This window comes from Durio zibethinus, chromosome 13, assembly GCF_047325235.1.
Source record: "Durio zibethinus cultivar Kanyao isolate XHJ-2024 chromosome 13, ASM4732523v1, whole genome shotgun sequence".
NCBI classification, from domain to species: Eukaryota; Viridiplantae; Streptophyta; class Magnoliopsida; order Malvales; family Malvaceae; genus Durio; species Durio zibethinus.
Window position 1 is genome coordinate 4,620,856 of NC_143174.1, and position 21,447 is coordinate 4,642,302.

At 29.1% G+C, this 21,447-nt stretch overlaps 3 protein-coding genes across 3 annotated transcripts; 2 read left to right on the forward strand and 1 right to left on the reverse strand.

Annotated features, from left to right (window-relative positions):
* Positions 1–10,093: 10,093 nt before the first annotated feature.
* LOC111303904 (Copper transport protein family) lies at positions 10,094–10,656 on the forward strand. The gene is made up of 2 exons (XM_022900411.2): positions 10,094–10,178; positions 10,271–10,656. Exons 1-2 carry the CDS (start codon positions 10,094–10,096, stop codon positions 10,411–10,413), a joined length of 228 nt encoding a protein of 75 aa, XP_022756146.1. The 3' UTR covers positions 10,414–10,656.
* A 730-nt stretch (positions 10,657–11,386) lies between these two features.
* LOC111303903 (cysteine desulfurase 1, chloroplastic) lies at positions 11,387–16,728 on the reverse strand. Its single transcript, XM_022900409.2, has 10 exons — positions 16,455–16,728; positions 16,242–16,375; positions 15,975–16,134; positions 15,687–15,873; positions 14,972–15,117; positions 14,823–14,895; positions 14,626–14,689; positions 12,703–12,802; positions 12,054–12,212; positions 11,387–11,746 (listed from the first exon to the last, which is right to left on the reverse strand). The coding sequence occupies exons 1-10, from the start codon at positions 16,641–16,643 to the stop codon at positions 11,576–11,578; spliced, it is 1,383 nt and encodes a 460-aa protein (XP_022756144.2). The 5' UTR covers positions 16,644–16,728; the 3' UTR covers positions 11,387–11,575.
* Positions 16,729–18,988: 2,260 nt separating this feature from the next.
* LOC111303905 (cysteine proteinase inhibitor-like) lies at positions 18,989–21,201 on the forward strand. Its single transcript, XM_022900412.2, has 3 exons — positions 18,989–19,142; positions 19,260–19,470; positions 20,944–21,201. Exons 1-2 carry the CDS (start codon positions 19,041–19,043, stop codon positions 19,467–19,469), a joined length of 312 nt encoding a protein of 103 aa, XP_022756147.1. The 5' UTR covers positions 18,989–19,040; the 3' UTR covers position 19,470; positions 20,944–21,201.
* The last annotated feature ends 246 nt before the right edge of the window (positions 21,202–21,447 follow it).

Below are 21,447 nucleotides of genomic sequence, written 5' to 3' on the forward strand. Positions count from 1 at the left end.
CAACGCACAATTCAAGCTAAAGAGAAATTAAGGACAATAGATAAGTTATTTTTATGAGCATTTTTTCAAATTATAATCGAATGATAAATTTGATAGTGTCCAAAACTTGAATATAGGTAACGAAGAGAGAAGCATTTATCATCTATTCCTATGCAATTGTTTTTTATATTCAGCTATTAATGTTTATTTTAAATGCTGCCATTTTCGAATGAACACGGTTTGCAGTCCTTTATTTGTTTTTATATTTGATTTTTTAATTAATAAATAATTAATTTAATCGTTTAAATTCATCTTTTTCGATGAAAAAATTTTAAATTCGAATTTTATTGATGATCATTTGTTGAGATCATTTCGAATACATAATTTGTAATCATTCATCTTAAATTATCAGATATAACACATCTTATTTTAATTTAAAAAATTAAATAATCTATTTATCTTTAATTTTTTTTAATATATATACATATATATATATATTTGATCTTTTACTTATTGAAAAAAAACAAAACATTATTTGTCTCGTCGTCTTTTATCTTTTCTGATGTAACAATAATTTATTGATTTAAATATAATATTTTCTTTATTAATAAATTGATTTACTCATGAATTGATAGATCCCACTTTTAATTATCAACCTGACTCAAATTCTTTGTAAAGCAAAAAAAACCTTCAGTTGTATATATGTGCGCCAGAGTGGTCATGCTGGGCTATTGAGGCTAATGTACAATATATTAAATATGTAACATTAAACATTCGGTACAATTGAGAGTTTATTAAAGAAAAACATAAATTATCTATTATTGTATAATTTGACTAGTCTATTATATGTGCAAAGCACGGATTTTTTTTATTTAAATGTTCTTAAATATAAAAATTAAAATGATTTAATATATATGTAAATTACAAATAATATAATTAATATATCAAAACATAATAAAATTAAATTTTAATTAAAACTTTAAAATATATAATAATAAATAATATTTGAGAAAAAATATTCAAAAGATTTATATATAAATAGTATTATTGAACACACTAACAAAATATTAAATTAAAAACTAATAGTTTCATTACTTTAAATTAACTTTCTTCAATTCGTGTCATTTCTATTTTATGCAATCATTTTTATATACCTATAAATCTATATAATTTTCAGATAAGTTTGATTTATTTGAAAAAAATAATGATTTTAAATATTTAAATAATATGTGTGATAGCTTACTCATATATATATATATATTGCATAAGTTTTAGTAATATCCTGATTTTAACATCTATAAGATTTGTCAGATTAATTATTGTACTTGTTTTAAATTTTATACCTGATACAAAATTATGTTACTCTAAAAACTAAAATAAAATAGTTTTAAATTTTAAATAATAATATTAAATTTTAAACAAATATTTTAAAAATTTATTGTAAAAATACTTTTACTACTTACGTTTCACTTTAAAAAAACCAATAATATTGTAAAAGAATTAAATTATAAAAACTTAACTTCTAATAAATAAACATAATTTTACTTTTGTATAAAATAATTATGTTAGAATTAGTATTGTATTTTAGTAATTCATTTTTATTTATAAATTAAAAAAACAAAAAGAAAAGCATAATAAAGTCAACATTAAAAATAAGCCTATATAATCTTTTTCAAATAAATAAATAAATAAAACTAACAAATAATGCGTAAATAATTAAATCAATATTTTTTACCCTTAATTGTCAAAATATTTTAGAAGAATTATTATTGTGCTAAATCTATCTTTTTCCTAATTTGCTCCAACATCTATGAATTGTAAAAAAAAAAATTTCTATTAGATATATGCATACTCATTGAAACAAACAAAATATTCAAAATTTTATAAAAATTTCTAAAAAAAGTTATTGATTTTAATTTTTTAACATGTGGATGCACAAATTATAAAATTATAATAGAAAATTGTGCATCTCATATATAAAAAAGTTATAAAATTATTATAAAAAGTTTTGTGCATAGTACAGGTCAAAAAATCATTTCTTTACAAGCATAAAGGTTGAAAAAAAAATTAAAGAAATAGAATTAACATTGAGAGCATCATTAAAGAATAAATTATCTTCTAATATATGTATATTTGATTTTTTTAAAAATTTAAAAATAATCAAATAATAAAATATTATTATGAAATCTCTAAAAATAAAAATTATATTTTAAAATTACGCATATTTAAATTATTAAAAAATCCATTTTATAATATCACCACATTTGAGATTTTTAAATTTAAAAATATATATTTATATTATTAGGAAACCTATATTGGAAGATAATATATCATTATATTTAAAAATTTTAAATGAAAAAAGACATATATTTAGATTATTTGGAAATGCATTTTTAAAAGAATACAGATAGTTAAATTAGATTTTATTGCTAATAACTTAAAAATAATTGAATTGATCTTACAATTAATTTTGAAAATTTTGAATGATTAAATAATTTTTAAATATATATTTTTTGATAAATAGCTTAAAATTAAGAAACATCTTACATATTATTGTAAAAAAAATTTTAAGAATTTTTTTATATATCAAGAAAAGAAACCATCCATCCAAACATCCATATAAATAAATTTTATAAAATATCTATGTACATTGTAATATAATATTATATATGATGTATGATTAAAATTAAATTGAAATTGTACATAAATTAAGAGTAAATTACTTATTCTAGATTTTCTTTCAAATACTTAAAACATTATGTAATCCTGTTCTACCATTAATGTTAGTTCACGATCATGCCTTGACAGCCCAACAAGGCTGCTCGATGTTGGCAACCATACTTTTTATTTTTTTTTCATCATTTTAGGATATGTAATAGAATTCTGTTTGAAATTTGCACATTTGCCATTGAAAACTCAAAAAGAATACGTACTTTTACCATACAAATAAAACCCTAGTTTAAATTAACCTACTTTGAATTTATCTAACATTATGTAATAGAAAATATGAATGATTATGCAAATCCAATAGCAATGCCAAATTTTACCTCATTAAGAATTATAAGAGCTAATAATATTTACAATGAAAATAATACTGCATTATCTTAATATGGAAAGAATTCTTTGAATTTTGAATGGGTGAATTCTGTCCTTTTGCTAAAAAAATACTAAAAGACAACTATTAACTCATTAAACAAGAATGCGTCAGGGGCCTCAGAGCTTTGTCTTATACACTGACTTCGGCTTCGTATTGGTTCAATCAAAGTGCCGTTAGCCCGTCTATCTAGTAAACAACGAAATACATTATGAATTTACATTGGATACGTTATCTGTATATAAATTTAATATATTATTAATAAATTAAATAATAATAATTTATTAATAAAGTAAATTAGAAGATAACTTTTTATTAATAAGTAAATTTTTTTAAAATTTATAATTTGTGTTCATTTATTTTAAAAATTGATATTTATTTATTAATAAAATATTATCATTTAATTTATTAAAAATATATAAAATTTATATACAAATAATGTATTAAATATGAAATTAAAAAATTTATCTTAACGTTGTATAAAAAATTTGTTTATTAATGAAGTCTTATCATTTGATTCATCTCATTAATAAATTATTATAATTTAATTCATTGACAATATATAAAATTTATATACTAACGATACATCAAATATAAATTCCTTTATCAATCTCAAATTTTATTAACCAAAAGTACAAAAAAAAAAAAAAACTGCTTTTCTAACCAGTGAAAAAGGAAAAAAAAATAATAGTAACAATAATGGCACTTATTCAGTATACAGTTTACAACGAGAAAAACAGAGCAGAAAGGAATCAGAAAATCCATAGTAGGTTAGCTTTAGCTTTTATGTATGAACTACGGTTTGTTAGAAAGAGGTCTTGGAGTCCTCCTTTTGACATCTCGTTAAATTCTCCTCCTTGGAGTCCTTCCTACTGTTTCTCTGCTTCCAAGCAACCTCCAAAATTTTTCCCTTCCAATTCATCTGCAATGTAAGTATCTCTTAATTTACTCTCTTAATTAATTTCCAATCATCAAACTTTCCTTTCACTAGCTTTTTATGGTTTCCATAAGTGTATGGTAATGCATAGTTTTGCTGTTGCATGAGCTTTAATTTTTTTATCATTTCCGTCAGCCTGGGAATGGGATTGTTCTGCCTGGCTCCCTGAATGCCATCTAGGAAGCTTGTCAAAGAGTGTTGGCTGCCTTTTTACATGGCATGAGGGGAGTCATGCAGGCTGAAAAATCCCATCTTTTTATGATTCTGATATGTATCAAGTGCCTTTACTTCATTCATATTCCCTACTGAAAATGGATGAATTCATTGATTTATTGTAAAATATGGCTTCCTTTTGAGCATTTGAGAATCAGGTCATCTAAAAAATTGTTCATTTTATTCTACATTTGGCTGAAAATAATAATTAATGTCAATACATATCTATATCCTAAGCCTTATCAATCTTTCATATATATAATTAAGTAAAGTGTCTGTATTAATGAATAATGTTTACTGAGCAGATAGACAAACTACTGATTAGACCTGGTTATTCCAATTATTCAAAAAGTGAGTGGTACTGGTAGTATTTTTCTCAACATGTGGCTGCCATCGAAATCAGATTGTGCAGGGCATTGAACGTGGGGTGGTCCTTTTTGTTTGTCCTTTAAATTTATAACCAGAAATAGTCACCATAGCGTCGGATAAACTATTTTTCTATTAAAAATTTATGATTATGATTATTATTTATTAATTATTTATTATTTTAAATATATTTACAATTATTTTAATACATAATTTTGTAAAGTTATTATAACGGTTTTCAAACAAAGTGCCACATATTATAATAGATACCCCGTTGCGTTTGAAGGCTTAAATCGAATGATCAAGTTACATAGCTTGTTCGGGTAGGATTTCATTTGAATCATTGGACCTTTGACATGTTTGTTGGGTCGTTTGGGCTTTGAATGGATCTATCCAATTAGTGTTTAAGCCTTAAGCTCAGCAGATAGATTTCTTTTGGTTTTCCCTATTTTTATTTGGGCTTTAAGCCCAGCATATAACTTTCTTTTGTTTTTCCTGCATTTTGCTTTAATAAAAATTAAACAAAAAACCAAACAAAAAAGGGGTTCACGAAAATTTTGATTCTGTGGAGGGATTCAATCCCAGAAATCAGGTTGAATAAAAAGGGAAACTAAATCTCAAAAAGTATTGACCGAAATCAAAAGCAATTTTTTTAATGCAAGAAAATTATGCCATGAACAGATTTGATCTATGCCAATTAATGAGAAATCCCTAAAATTTCTGATCAAAAGCTCTATACAAATCTTATTCTAACACACGGATACACACACAGGGAATAGAGAAAAATTCATAAGTAGACTTTAGCAGTTTTAGGCGTTGAAGGTTTTTCTGGATTTTTGGTTATAATTCTGGGATTGTTATTTTAGTAAGCAATTTTTGGTTCTGAAGTTTTGATTGTGGTTTCTGGGTTGATTTTTAGAGTGCTGTTGAATTTATAGGATTGGGTGATTATTTTGGGATTTTTGGAGATTTTTGGATTCTGGGTTTTTGGGAAATTGTTTGAAATTTTCGACGGATGTTCGAAGTTTTCGGTGACCGGCGTCCGGCATGTGATTGGTTTCTGGAATTTTACTTGAATTTCTCGATGTATTTCTAGAGAGAGAAACAGAGAGATATTGGGTAGACAGAAAAGAAGTAGGAGAACTCTGAAACACAAAAACCAAAAATTTAGCCCCTTTTATACTGGTGGTAAAGGGCATCGTTTTGAGTCCCAGATTCATTAAAGGTTCGTGTTTTTTCTCATACCGGATGCAGTCAGTTACGTTACTTGGTTCATGACCCGTCTTTCAACAGTTGTTGGCGATCCGAGCCGAGCCGAGCTCTGAGCCGTTATATGGGCGAACAGAGCAAAGCCCCTAGCCGTTCATGACCAGTCTTTCAACAGTTGTATGTTCCATTTCTGCAACTGAGCCGCATTCTAGCCGAGCTCAATTACATCTAAACCTTTGGTAAATTTTTGTTTTATTTAATTTAAAATTTTCTAATTATTCATTTTATTATTATTATTTTCTCAAAAATAAAAAATTTCTTTTTTAAAAAATAAATTCATGAGTTCTATTAAATTATTGAAAATTTTTTTATAAGTTTGAATTTAAAAAAATATGAATTCGATTAAACTATTGAGAATTTTATACCATAATTTTTATTAAAAAAAATAAAATAAGTTATTTTGTATTAATCCTACCAAATTATTTGAGAATTTAAATATTGAATTAAAATTTTTCATACTATTAGAAGGTTTAATAAATTTTCTTAAAATAAATTTCATACATAATTTTATAATAAAAATTTTATCAAATTATTGAGAGATCTATATTCAAATAAATTTTACTAAATTATTTAAGGATTTTACTAATTATATCTTTAAATAAAATATATTAATGAATTCGACAACAGATTCTCTTCAGAGTATGAAATTAATTTTTATAAATACTCTTAAGGTAAGAAAATTATTTTAAATTGTTACCAAACTATTAGAGTAATTTTATGATTAATTTTTAATAATTAAATTATTTTGGTAAAATTATAAAAATGTTTTAAGACTTTGATAACTTGAAATCAAACTAGTACTATCCTTCATATAGGTGTTATAAGGGTACTATTACCTTTCTCATGCGTAACAATATTAATGAATCTAAAATCTAATTTTGTAAAATAAAATCTACCTTTTAAAGATACTCGGATTAAATTTAAATTTTTTTAAATGAAACAGATTCAGTTTGGTAATTAATTACACTAAGCAAAAAAAAATAATAGTAACTCCTTACATCTATATCTACAGATAAGCTTGCGAATTTATTCGTTACAACAAGTATTATAGTAATTTTGATCAATTATAGTAGGAAAGATATTTCTATAATTATGGTTAGATTATGGTTAGAAGAACATTATAATAATTTTAGCCAATTATAGTAGAATGGATATTTTTATAAATATAGTTAGAGGAATATTATAACAAATTTGCCTACTAAAACTTTGATTCTACTGTCATTTTATGCGTCAACTTATTACTTAGGGCCATATTCAGCTTCTAGTGATTCAAATATGACATCATTTCTTGATATGAGCTGTTTGAATATATACAATTGGGTCATTCAAGTTTTAACACAAAATTTTTTTCACCTAATTGTCATTGGTAAATGACCTATCAAAAGATACTTGATTGCAATTTTAAATTAAGTACCAGCAAATTCCAAACAATTCTTAGTTTAAAGTGTAAGAAAAAATATGAGGGATTTGATACTTCCCTGGTTTCTCAATTTCAATAACAACAAATTTAGTAAAAAAAAAAATGTAAATCTATATAATAATTACGTCCCGTCTCAATCTCAACCATAAATGATGATAATTGAATAAGGCCAGCGAGAAGCAACTCATTGGGTCGCATGATGGCTCCACCGCTCTAGCAGAGATGGAGCTAGGAAGCAAAGGAAAGAAGAGAAACGATTGAAGCTTTATGTCCCCTTCCTAAGTTGTATGGGTGACCAAGGATTTTGAGCATGGCTTGCACTTTGTTTGTGAGCTTCAGTCCAAATTTCCACATTATTTTTTTAATGCTCGGAGCAGCTAAGAAGATTTTGTCCAAAGACGTTAGGAGGAAAGATTTTTCTTTTTTAATCAGAAAAAAAATGGAGATTTGAATCCAAAAATAAAACTATATAATTATATATCATTAACTAAATATTAATTTCCTTGCGTGCTTGTAATTTAACATTTGATGCTTATCTGGAAATTTTTAAAAATAAGAAAAAGGAATAATACAAACTCAAATCATTAAAAAATAAAAAAAAATTAAAGATTTAAAAACGGCTTAGATAGCTAGATTAGCATAAAGTCCAAATTAATTAATGGGCCCAAAAATTAAATAATTTTTTAAGATATAATTATAATCAAATATTATATTTATATAATTAATTAAAAAATTAATTATTATATCATAATCAAATTATAAATATTTAATAATTAATTAATAAATTAAAATATAATTAAATAATGAAACTTATACAATAATATTTAAATTTAAAATCTCAAAATTTTAAGATCTATTTTTTATCATTAAATCAAAATCTTATTAATTGTAATTAAACCATATCATTTAATAGGTGATGAATAAAAGACCAACAGGCGAAGTGAATTAAATTTAGGAAAAAATTTTTTTTTTCTGAAAGACATTTTTTAGAAAAAAAATCATATTCAATTTTTTGGATAGCTTTCGAGAAAAATAATTTCTTGAGTTTATTTCAAATGAAAATCAATCTTCTTTTTCTCTCTCTCTAACTTTTATCTCACTGTTAAAATCAATCATCAATTTTTCACAAAACTCCAACTTTTCTTGATCAAAACCCACCAGAAGAGAGCACAAAGCCGTGGGTATTTCATTGCTTTTCAAAATCTTGTTGGTCAACTTAAGCTTGCGGAAAAATCTTTTATGGGTATTCAAAATCATGTAATATCTCTCTTCAGATTTACTTCTGTCAGTGTTTTTAGTTTGATTTGCAAAAGTAAAGCTTGTGGAGAAGTCTTTTATGGGAGGCTTTTGAGCATTCTTGTGGCTGCAAAGAGAAACTTACAATCAAAGAAGGATTTTGGTGATTGTAGGAAAGAGGGTGTGGAGGAGATAAGTTGTTGCCGGTTGCTTCAGTGGTGGCCGTCGTAGTTGGGTAACTTTCGGGTTTGTTAACGTTTGTAGAACGATCTTAGAGAGCTCAAAGGGGAAGAATCCAAAAAGGATTTGGTGAAAAAGAAGGAAGAGATGAGAGACGGGGAAATTGTCTTCTGGAAGACTTGATCATTTTTTGATATCCAAACACAGAAAATTATGAAAATTAACTTCCAAAAATCATTCTCCATTCATGTCTTTTTTTTTTCAACTCATCAATTTGATGATATTCATTTTGTCAATAGCACGTTAATCCAATTGGTAACTAAAGAAACTCTCTTTTCTTATCAATTAGAGAATTCGAATTGTATGGGAAAGACTTCGAAAATAGAATTTTAAATATATCAAATTGATGTAAGGCAATAAGTCTTTAAAATCATCTAAAAAGGGGTTATCCTCAAAGTAAATTTGAAAATATAATTGATCATTTAACAAAAAATATTTAAATATTTATTTTTATGAAATTACAAGTACAAAAAAATTAAAATTATAATTAAGTACATTTATATATAAGAAATTCTTAAATAATCAACCAAAAAAATAAAATATAAATAAACAATTTGATATAAAACCGAATCAAATCCACATAAAAAATTAAATCAATTTAACTTTATAATAGTCATGTTGCTAAAAGGTGGGGAAAAAAACACATTAAAGAAGGGGGGGCACTTGTGCCCTTTTATTCTCAACTTTTTAAGAAACGTTAGGTAATCAGAACTACCAGAAACCTATTAGTCTTAATCTTTTGATAATATTCATATGTTTGATAAAACAGTTGGAGGTGTTGAACCTATCTCCATAAAAAAAAATAAAATAAAAAAAAATAATTTCACAATATTTAACCACCCCCCCAAAAAAAATCATAGTGCTACTATTTAAATTAGCAAATCAAAAGACTTTATTTAATTAAATGCATTTTCCATTTTCAATATATCAAATAGACATATATAAACACACATTTAGATTTGAAATTAATAAATTTTCTTATGAAAACCTGTCTAACATTTTTTTTTGAGAATTAATTCAATGTCTTAGAAACCCACATTACTTGTTTGTTGGGCATCACCAAAAATGGGGAAAAATGAGAGGAAACTTGAGCACTAAGTCAATTGGCTCATAATCACTATATAAATAAGATTCCTGCATGTAATGTTTGCTCATCCTTCCTAGTGTTTGGCACCTTTATAACATTTTCTTCGGCGTCGGAAAATAAGAACAAAATGAAGGTAATATTTCGTTTCATGCATAAAATTACTAACAATATTTTGTTAGTAATATTTATAAATTCTATTGTTTGGGTTTATTAAATCATTAGTACTTAATTTTTGTTTGTTTTGCATAATGCATGCAGCAAAAGGTGGTGTTGAAGGTGGCTATGAAGTGCCAAAAATGCAGGACTGAGGCCCTTAAGGTGGCTGCAAAACAAGAGGGTGAGCTATTTCTTGGGGTTACTTTTCTTTAATTTGTTTGTTTTTGTGTTAAAACTTGATGAGAATTAAGATCAAGTAACTGGAAAACACAGGTGTCAGCTTTGTTGGATTTGAAGGGGAAGAGAAAGAAAAAGTGGTGGTGATTGGAGATGGAGTTGATGCTGTCAAGTTGACTACCAACTTGAGGAAGAAGGTTGGACATACCCAAATTATCAGTTTGGCTCCGGAGAAGTAAAGTAATGACATCCAGCTCATTGGTTTCGATCGGAGTTGCTAATTGCCTCCCCAAAAATCACGGGCCACTGGGAGAATACTAATAATTATAGAATAGAAAGCTTTATTTTTCTTTCTTCGCTTGTTGCATTTTTGTGTTGAGAATGAGAAATTTCACAAATTTCTGTTTTAGACACTGAATTTTCTTTTGTATCAGATTAGCTTTGGTATAATTTAATCATCTAATTCTGATTTGTTGGAGATATATTGCTTTAGTTTCCTTTTCTTTTTATCCTTTCAACCTGTGATTGTTTAAGGAGAAAAAAATTAGAAATCAAATTACAGCTAACTAATTTTTATATGCAGAGCTTAATTCAATTAATTCATATAATTACTTTTAAAAAATGATATCGAAAAAACAAAAATCTCTACACCTGCCACCTCTTCTTTTATCTTAAGCTACCATCTCCTTTGTTAAAGAAAAATTACTATCAGCAGAGCATTTTGCAGACATGGGTATTAATTAATGTTTTCCCAATTGATAATACCGCAAAAAATGAGTACATCTTTTTCATAATTTAACTGAACCAGAAATCACCAATCCTATAGGAAATGAGGGCAATGCCCCAGTTTAGAAGTCAGTTTTAATGATCTCATTGCTAGCCTCAACGAAAGATGGAAACGCGTTTGTGTACTTAGCCTTCCATACTGGGGCTCATGGCTGTAAAGTGTAACGTCCAAATTTACCGTCAAAGGGGAAAGGCGACTTTCCCATTTTTACAGCTTTGAAACTTTGAATACTTTCCCCCAGCAGAAAGTACAAACCTATCAACAAGCAAGCAGCGAAAGGGTTTTACTCGCCATCTTATTATCTTTGGATATCCATTATTCCTTTTTCCTGGTTATAATCCCATGACCCATAGACCATACACTTGTAAAAACAAAGGACAATAACCAGTTCATACATTGAACCTTTCCATCTCTGACTACAAGACTGAAGTGAATTTCTAGTATTGATTCTGGATGTGTCGGTCCATTTTGTTACGCAATAGTTGTCAAACACGAAATAGACCAGACACTTATACACGATAATTGTGTAAAAAATGAAAAAGGTCCTTATCATGAGGTTTAATATAGTATACAGGATTGTTTGACACGATCTTATGAGGAAAACAAGAAAAGTACTACTTGAAAGAATTAAAGAAGCTGACTGTATCATTGAGCGAACGGATGAAGTCATCAACATCTTCCTCGGTATTGTAGAAGTAAAGGCTCGCACGTGCACTTGCACTCACTCCTAGATGGCGATGAAGAGGCTGGGCACAATGGTGACCTGATCTGATAGCCACTCCATGCTGAGATTAAACAAAATAAGTTGCCATTCAACATAAAAACCCTTGCAACACATCTACTCTATAGCCAGTTACTGAATTTGCATCCCCAAAGGTTGGTTTGAGCCACAACTGCAATGCTGACTTCAGTGGGTTCTAACTCAAACTGGGGTTTGAGTCATTTAAGTGGTTTTCCATCACAGTTTCACAAATCATAATTTTCAAGGACAGTAATCCAAACTAACCACAATGCCAAACCAAGCTTTAAGAAAATAGATAAGAGCAAAAAACTAAACAGTATTACACTGTTATTCCTTATTTATTATACTACCTGTTGGTCTAGAAAAGTTGCAAGGTCCGTAGGATGAATATTCTCAACATTGAAAGAACAGAGAGCAGCACGGTGAATGCTATCTGAAGGCTTTGGACCATAGATCCGAATATTCGGAACAGAACAGAGTTTTTCATATAAATAATTAGCCAGCTCCATCTACAAAATCAAAATTGCATCATAAGAATAAAAAAATTACAACTTATAAGAAAGTGGCTTCTAAATCCATCGAGCCCCTTCCCTCCCAAAAATAAATAAAGTTACTGTCCAATCATTCAATGCACCATGGCAATTGAATCCCATAAAATAACAATTTCTCCACAATTTTAAACTGCCTTGGAATCAATATAAAGCAAGAAGAAAGTCTAATGGGAAGCATGATATAATACATTCCAAACCATAAAAGTACTCAACAAAAAATCTAAGGATAGATCAATAACCATAGCATAATTTAATAATTGCTTTCTTAAGTCTTTATAACCAATAATTTATACCAAGTTTTTTCTTTTTAATTATAAAGCCAACAAATATGGTTGGCATTTTATCTGTACATGGTGCATTAAATCAGGAGCCTAATGCGTAAAATGTAAATGAATGGTTTTTACTTTATGATGAACAGAAAGTGCAAACAGTAAAAATTGTAACTCACCTCATAGTCATGAATCTTCTGCATGCCAATCCCGGACAAGTACTCAATTGCAGCCCCTAATCCAATTGCTTCCCCAATTGCAGGTGTTCCAGCCTCAAATCTTATCCAGTTGAAGAGCACGAACAGAATAAATCATGAGAAGCAAAATATTGAATATTTAGACCAACAATTACTTGAATGACATGTGGCTTTAAAACAAAAATGGGGGAGTTTCTTTCAGCATACTAAATTCTATGTAGCCAAGGACCACAATTAATTGCAATTAGACAAAGGTCTCATCTAGCATTGCTGTAGAAAGTAACTTTTGCATTCAAAAATTGCTTTTGACCCAATCGCAACACTAAAAAATAACAAAAAAAAATCAGCTTTTTAGTTTATGAGCTTGGTTTTCCAACCCAAACCAAAAAGCTCCTTAAGAGATGCTTTTGTGATGAAAAAGTGCATTTGAAAAAAAAAAGCACTTTATTATTCCTATATTTCTAATATTTTATTATTTTATACATATCTTTTTAGATATTTCAATTACTTACAGCTATACCAAACACTTAAAATTCCTAATCACACTTTTTAATAATTTTAGTATTAATTAAATTCGATGGACTCCTAAAGATAAAGAGTAACTTAACCATCAGAAGTGCTAACAGGGTGACTAAATAAGTCAGGTTGGTGTTCCTTGGTAAAGATTCACATAAGCACATGATGCCCAGGCAAAGTTTCATCTTCTACTTGCTTAATTTGGGAACCTTTCATATCATGTAGAAAGGGGCATTCAGCAGCAACATAGCGAGTTATGTTCAACAAGAGCTAAGAACATTATAACAATATTTAAAATGTAGCTATCCCAGGTGGATTTGAATAAATATTATTCAGAGCAGCTCCATTGCCAGGAAATTGTACAGTTGGTAGATGGTAAAATGATCTGATCTTGCAGCAATACACTATATAATAGCAAAGGTACCATTAGCAAGGTTTTGAAAAGTGCTTTTGCAGTAGCAGCACACAAATGGAGCATTCAACAAGTAAAGGCTGATTACTCCGCAATTCCACGGAGAACTATAGCTATTATCCAGAAACATTGTGAACTCCATTTTGCAGATCTTTCTTTGACAAGTGGCAATAGATGTGCAGTAAAATTCTCATTGAGGCTAACTACTATAACATCAGTTAACAGGAGCCATGCACAAGCCTGTATAGTTGTTTCTGCTTTTCTGGTTTTTTTTTTTTTCCTGTTGAGAGTGTTGACTGTACTTTGTTGTTTTCTTTCTTTCAGTTTGGAAAAATTACTCCAATTACTGGAATTTAAGAAAAAAAAAACAATTTTTGTTGCATTAGCTGAAGATAAACGGCAATGGTTTAGCAAAAGCCTGAATACCCCATGTTTTAGTTCTTCAACCTTAAGCAATTATATAGATGTTGCTTTAGGTCAGTCTCTTGATAATATGGATGCTCATATTCATTGATCTCTTTAAAGCTACACGTCCAATTATCTCACCATAAAGGGATCTTACCAGCTGGAGACCTAGAGAGGATCCATTACAATGTGGAAAGTAGAGAAAAAAAATTAAAATTCCATGCAGTTGACAGAGAGATGAACTCGGACCTTGTAATTATAAGCATACAAACACAGCAGAGGTATATCCATGACCATATTGATCTTCCAGCATTTTTCAACATGTTCAGTGACTCTCAATGAAGTAGCAGAGTAAACTAAAAAGTAAAAGAAAAAAAAGAAGTTGTATTTGCAGTATTTCTGTCTCTCTTTCTACTTTTGAGAAAAGGAGGGTTACAGGACTCAAATTCCGCTATTCAAGAAGCCAACTTAATCATGCATACACAAGTCAAACAATGTAAAAACTGCTAAAGTTCCTCTCATCCTCAAACTCCATAAAATCATAATTTTAAGATAAAGATAAGATCACTAACCTGGATGGGGGTTCTGCATATGTTGAATGATCTAAAAATACATCAGAGATCATTTCTCCACCACCTAAAAGGAGAAAAACCATTATCAGCATCAGCTTCAAACTACTTCCATGACTCAATTCCCACAGTTATTGATGCACAGAACTGTTGCACATAAGAATTAAACTTTGAAAAAGAAAATGAAAGCAATAGCATACCTAAGAATGGAGGCATGGCTGACAAGAGATTGCTCTTACCAAATAAGAATCCAATGCCTGTAGGCCCACACATCTGAAGCATGTTTATTCCTCAACTTCATAAACTGATCCATATATGGCTTAGATCATACATAAGGCAACAAACTAACCTTGTGAGAAGAAGCAACAAGAAAGTCAGCATCAAGACCTCGGACATCAACCACCATGTGGGGAACACTTTGACAAGCATCTACAAGCACTTTTGCTCCAACCTCATGAGCCCAAATCACAATGTCTTCAATAGGAAGAACAGAGCCTACAAGAGAAAGAAAGTTTGGATGAATAAATATGATCATGCTATATTTATTCCCGTGTCTAGGAAACTAAATATATTGATAAAAAGGAGATCATCCATCAATAACTTTAGAAGAACATGATATGATCAGGTGGTGATAAAATTTTTCTACAATAACCTGGTTCTTTCTGTTAATTCTAATCTTTTTATTTTTTCACAGAAGGGGTAGCAAGACAGCATCACGTAGTTTATTTGGGGATATTGGCCAATAAAAATATAATTAAATAAAGATCAGAAGTACCTATATATAGCAACATCGCCATAACCTGATATTCCCAATAAATCAAAGACCACAGTTCTCAACTAAAAAATATATTGACTTAATCTGATTTAGTGGGCTCAAGCAGTAATGAGTAATAGAGAAATTTCAAGTGCATGTCCAATAAGGTTAGACTCAAATATAAAATTTACCTAAATTCAATTCACAAAGGAAAAGATAAATTAATGTTAAATTGAAAACAAGATTAATTTGTCTTCTTTTAAAGTATTCACAAGTGAAACAGAAATAGTCGATATAAAGAGGAACATACCGAGCACATTAGAAACATGATGAACAACTACAAGTTCTGTCCTTGTAGAGATCATCTCTCTCAGCTTCTCTACATCCGGAACCTCATTCTCACCTAAACTTACAAATTTCAAAACAGCACCCGTCTTTTGTGCCACAATTTGCCAAGGAACAATAGCACTATGATGTTCAGCAATAGTAAGTACAATCTGCAAACATAAATCATCATAACATCATAATTCAATTAAAATTAATAACTATCTTACACTACAAAAACAAGAAAATAATTAAAAAAAATCAATTACATAACCTCATCCCCAGGCTTTAAATTGGACAAACCCCAAGAATAAGCAACTAAATTAATAGCCTCAGTAGCATTTCTTGTGAAAACAATCTCAGCAGAATCTGATGCATTAATAAAAGCCGCCACTTTCTTCCGTGCCAGCTCGTACTCATCAGTTGCCTTGGCACTGTATTTATAACCAAAATAAAACAAATAAAAAAATATATCATGCTTTTACTCTTTGCTTCCTAGAAAGTTACTAATAAGCAATCAATTAGCCTTAAAAGGAAGTACCTCAAGTAATGAATTCCTCTGTGAACATTTGAATTGTAAGCTTCATAATATTTGTGCAAAGCTTTTAACACAGCCGTTGGTTTTTGAGAGGTTGCCGCATTGTCTAAGTAAACAAGTTTCGACCCATTTACTTCCTGCCCAAATTAATAACAATTTAATAAGTTGAAATTAAAAAATTACAAAAAAAAAGGAAAAGAAGGGAAATTTGAGGACCTGGTGGAGGATGGGGAAGTGGGGACGGGTTAAGTGACCTAATGAGACGGAGCCTTCTTTAACGGCGGAAAGCGTAGCAGAGAAGCGGCGGAAGCCTAGCCGAAAAGTTGGGGAAGAAGGAGAAGAAGAAGAAATAGTAGGGTTTAGAAATGGAAATGAAGGAAGCTTTACAACTACTCCGTCCATCATTTTTTCTCATCAAAAAATTTCAATACACTGCAAATTTGCTTCCTGCCTTAATCCCCATATCGTCCTTATGTTGCTACTCCAGTGAAAGAGTTGCCGGCTTTAAACTGTTGGGCTTATCAAACTAAAGCCATTGGGCCTGGCTCTGTGTTTTATTTTTTCTATAATCCATATATCTAACGAACCACCGGCCATTGGGTTCCAAGTCCAATTACGACACAACCAATAGAATAAAAGATTATAAAAAATTTAAAACTTAATTGATTTGTTCGAACTTTCTACTTTGACTTCTTCTTGCACTAAATCCTTACGTTTTGTTGTTCCAATTTCATAGAATGGGAAGGTTGATTTTTTAATGATAACCTTATTCCGTAGCAAAATTTGTGAAACTATGTTTCGAATGGTTGATGTTTTGAATGGTATTTGTACTAATCTTATGTGTAGACATTTCAATTTCCATAAGATGCAAAAAAAAAAAAAAAAAGAAAAACAAAAGACATTTTCAATTTGCCTGATGTTTTCAACATCTTTAACATGGTAATTTTTTAATAAATGTTTTACTTTTGACCTTAAGACTTCATTGTGCTCATTAAGATTTAATATTCCTTGGAAAGAAAAATTAATGAGATATCTGATTATCCATGTTTGAGATTAGACTAAGAAATTGGAACTCATTCACATTAATCATTGGATGATTGTCTTAGTAAAGGCATTTGGAACGCTTTTATGCATGCTAAATCAATGTTGGTTAAAAGTAATAAAAAAAAACCCATTGAATTTCATCATTTAGATAAATTTGTATACTTTTATTATTATTAAATAAGCCTTCAATTTTTAATTTACATTCAAATAGGCTCTTAATTTTTAATTTATACTTAAATAAAATTTTAACCTTTAATTTGTATATAAAAAACACTTAACATAATACATAATGCATAAACTATTATAAATACTTGAGGTAAAACTTTTACTTATATAAAAAAAAGTAAAATTTTACATTATTAAAGAGAAAGAGAAAAAAATTGTATTCATTAGTTTAAAATAAAAAATTGTTTAAATACAAATTAAAATATTATAATTTATTTAGATGTAGTAAAAATATCAAAATTTATTTAAATAAAATAATAAAATTAAATTTTTTTTCAATATTTTAACTATTTACACGTATCATCCAATTAGAATCAAATATCTTATCAAAACAGCACAAAACATTTGACTTTGTGATAAATTCATGTATTGTTTTTCTCGTTCAAGATAGCTTCGAATTCGAATCCTCTTTTAGCCATCCAATTGGAATTTATTTCTTTCTAAAAAAGGGTCTCTCGTAAAAGTATCAGCTTAATCTGTGTATTCTTATCACTATCATTGAGATTTAATGACATCCTGTGGGAGACTAGTTGTAACAACGGCTCCATTGTATCCACTAGCAACTTTCTTATCTTTAATCTTCACTCTCAACTGCCACCCTTCTTTTTTCGTCATTGCGAGCGGATATAAATAAATACACGTAAGAAAAAAAAATTAAATTATATATTTTTATTTTTTTTATAACTTAATAGGAGTATATGATTAATAATTTTAGAAATCAATTGTCAAATTTAACAATTTACTCATGCTGGTCGTACACATAAAATTTTAAGTTGAAAGTAATTTTTTAATATGTATTAATGGTTAAATTTTTATTATTGAATAAATAATTAAATTTTTTTTTATTTATTTGAAAGTTTATATGTATGATTTATGTGAATAAAATATAAAATTCAATGGTTATATTAATAAAATATAAAATATATAAAATATTGCAAAACGAAATTAATTTTATAATAATATAAAAGGATTACTCTCTAAATGAATATTTATTATTTTTAATTCAATTTAATTAAAAATAGTAATTTAATAATAGAAATTGTTATAAAACGATTTAAAATCAATCTAATTTGTGTTAATCTAAAAATATTAACAATCTTTAAGGAAATTATTTGAACTTAATTGATTTATATCTAAAATATCCCTCTCGAAATAAATTCAAATAGCAACTGACGTAATCCAATTGTCCTAAACCTAATTGGCCCACGTTCAAACAGACGTAACTCAAATCTCATCTGCCAAATCTCCACGTGTTTTTTGGCAGCTATTGTCAACGATCAAAATTCCATCACGACTCTTATCCTGAAGCTTGGGAAATCCATGTGCCACGGCTCACGGATAACATGCAATCTAGATTTTGACTCTCGAAATGCGAGTACTTGATTACGCCAATTATGAATTTTAAGAATTCTAAAAACCCATCTTTTTGTCATTTCTTACCTTTGTTTCTCTATAAAAAAAACACAAACACTTGGACACCTGAATTACGGATAGAAAGAATCATACATCCGAAAAAAAAAAATAGAGAGAGAAATGGCATCGTTGGGTGGAGTTAGCCAGGTTGAAGGAAACGCCAATAATCTGGAGATGGAAAACCTCGCTCGTTTTGCCGTTGATGAACATAACAAGAAGGAGGTACCTTTTTTTCTTTTTTCTATTACGATTTTACATCTTAATTCTATTCAAAGTATTGTCAATTACTGGGTTTTTTTCTTTTTTTTTTTTGGGGGGGGGGGGGGGTTATGAATTTAGAATGCGATGCTGGAGTTTAAGAAAGTGGTGAACGTAAAGCAGCAGGTGGTTTCTGGGACTGTTTACTACATAACATTGGAGGCAATGGATGGTGACAAGATGAAAATTTATGAAGCCAAGGTGTGGGAGAAGCCTTGGATGAATTTCAAGGAATTGCAGGAGTTCAAGCTTATTGGCGATGCCCCTGCCGCTTGTACTGCCTCCGCTTAGGGTAAGGCCAACCTCATACTTAATTTTGTTTTCATTTCTTACTGTAAAATATCACTATCGGTTATCTTTTTTGGACCATTAAAATTGTATATGATCATGAAATCTTGTTTGTTCGTGGATGTGGGTTCACTTGGACCTTGATGGATCCTGATATAATTAAGTATAAGATTGAATAATTGTAGAATTGCAATAAAAATAGTCGAAGATGATATGAATCCAATAATACAATCTAGTCATATATGTTTCATCAAACCACAAAGTAACGATAGTTGGAAAGCAACTATGTTTTTATTGGAATTTATTTGATTTAACATCTCTTGTTCTTCCTCTGTGTATGGTCGCTTGTGCAGGCTGTGGCTTCATTTGGTATTTACTTGTGGACCAACTACATTTCTCAGATATAAAACTAAGGAAAGGAGATTGAATTTTGGTTTTTTGGGACAACTTTTTCAATGGTTGTTCTTGTTAAACAAAGAGTCTATCCGATTATTCTATTTTTATCTGATAGGGATGGCGATTTGTCGGCAATAATAATGGATAAGATAGGATGAGGTTTGGAGGGGAGCAATTGAGGCTTAGGGGTTCAAATAGTGCCTAAAGACTAAACTATGTAAGGTGTGGAAGGATGATATGATAACACCAGGAGATTGAAGGAATGATGAATATGGTTAAGTGTGGTTTGGTGAGAAACTGAGAATAACCATAAAACAGTTGGAAAATAAATGGGAACCAAGAAGGATGGAAAATAAGGGAGGGTTCATGATACTAACAAATAGAATTATACATGTTCGGATGAATAAAAGGAATGGTCAATCTTGGCTTATTATAAGCTAGAACAGTAGACAGCCTGAAGCGATTTTAAGCAAATTTGTGAAACTGAGATATGGTAGTGGCATGGATAATTTATTATCTGGTTTGCTCTGTTTTGTGTGGCTTAGGAATATGAAAACTGAATAATCTTTCCATAATCCTGTGCCTAATACATGATTTTCATAGTGTTATTCTGAAACTAAACTAGACTATTTAGAAAGGAAATAAATAATCTTGTCTATAAATTCTACTACAATCTGGTGCTGTTCCCATAAAGGTGGACCATTTAGGGTTCCGAATTATTCTAGTATTACAATTATCTGAACTTTAATAGCCTCTGGCCCTCTTACAGAAGGGAGTAGCTCTTCTTCATCTGAATCTCATAAACCCTATTACCACAAGATTTGAACCAAAGAGCTCCAAGTTGACAATCCTATAATCTAATTATCAGGCTGTCTCTTTGGGGAAATTTTTGATAGCTTTGACTATCAAGACTATAGCCACTAGCAGTTATGTTACCTTTTTCTTTTATACAAAGTTACATCACTTCTTGTTTCTGCATTTTCCTTCTATGCTAGGGAAATCTGGTATACTCTTTTTGTTCATCATATAGCCCTGGCGGTCTAGTTTTATTAGTAATACTATTCTCTTCATTTTAATTCAGGTGACTGGAGATTGGAGGTGAAAGGATATTAGGATATCAGAGGCGTCTTCCGCCTTTAAATAAATGTAACTATGTCTTATGTTGATTCGGATTTAACCTGTACTAAGTTCAGTGGTTTTAAGCTTATCTAGAACAATGTAAATTGATGTAAGTACATAATTTTACTTATATTGTGTATCTTTTGCCTCTTAATTATTTCTTCTGTAATCTCTTTAAATTAAATTAAATTTAAGGTAAAGTATACCATTGTTCACTCAACTATAGTCATATTTTTGAAATAGTCATTTAACTGTAAAATTTTTTTTTTTTATTTAGTCACTAAACTTTAAGTAAGTTTTTTTGTTATTCTTAGTCATGTATTGACATGGAAATGCCTTTAAGTGCCACGTAGTATTGTGACTTTAAAAAAATTATTTTTTAAATTTATAATATTACATCAGCAATGTCACATGTTACTTGACAACTAACTTCATATTATCACATTAGTTCGTTGTTTGAGACCAA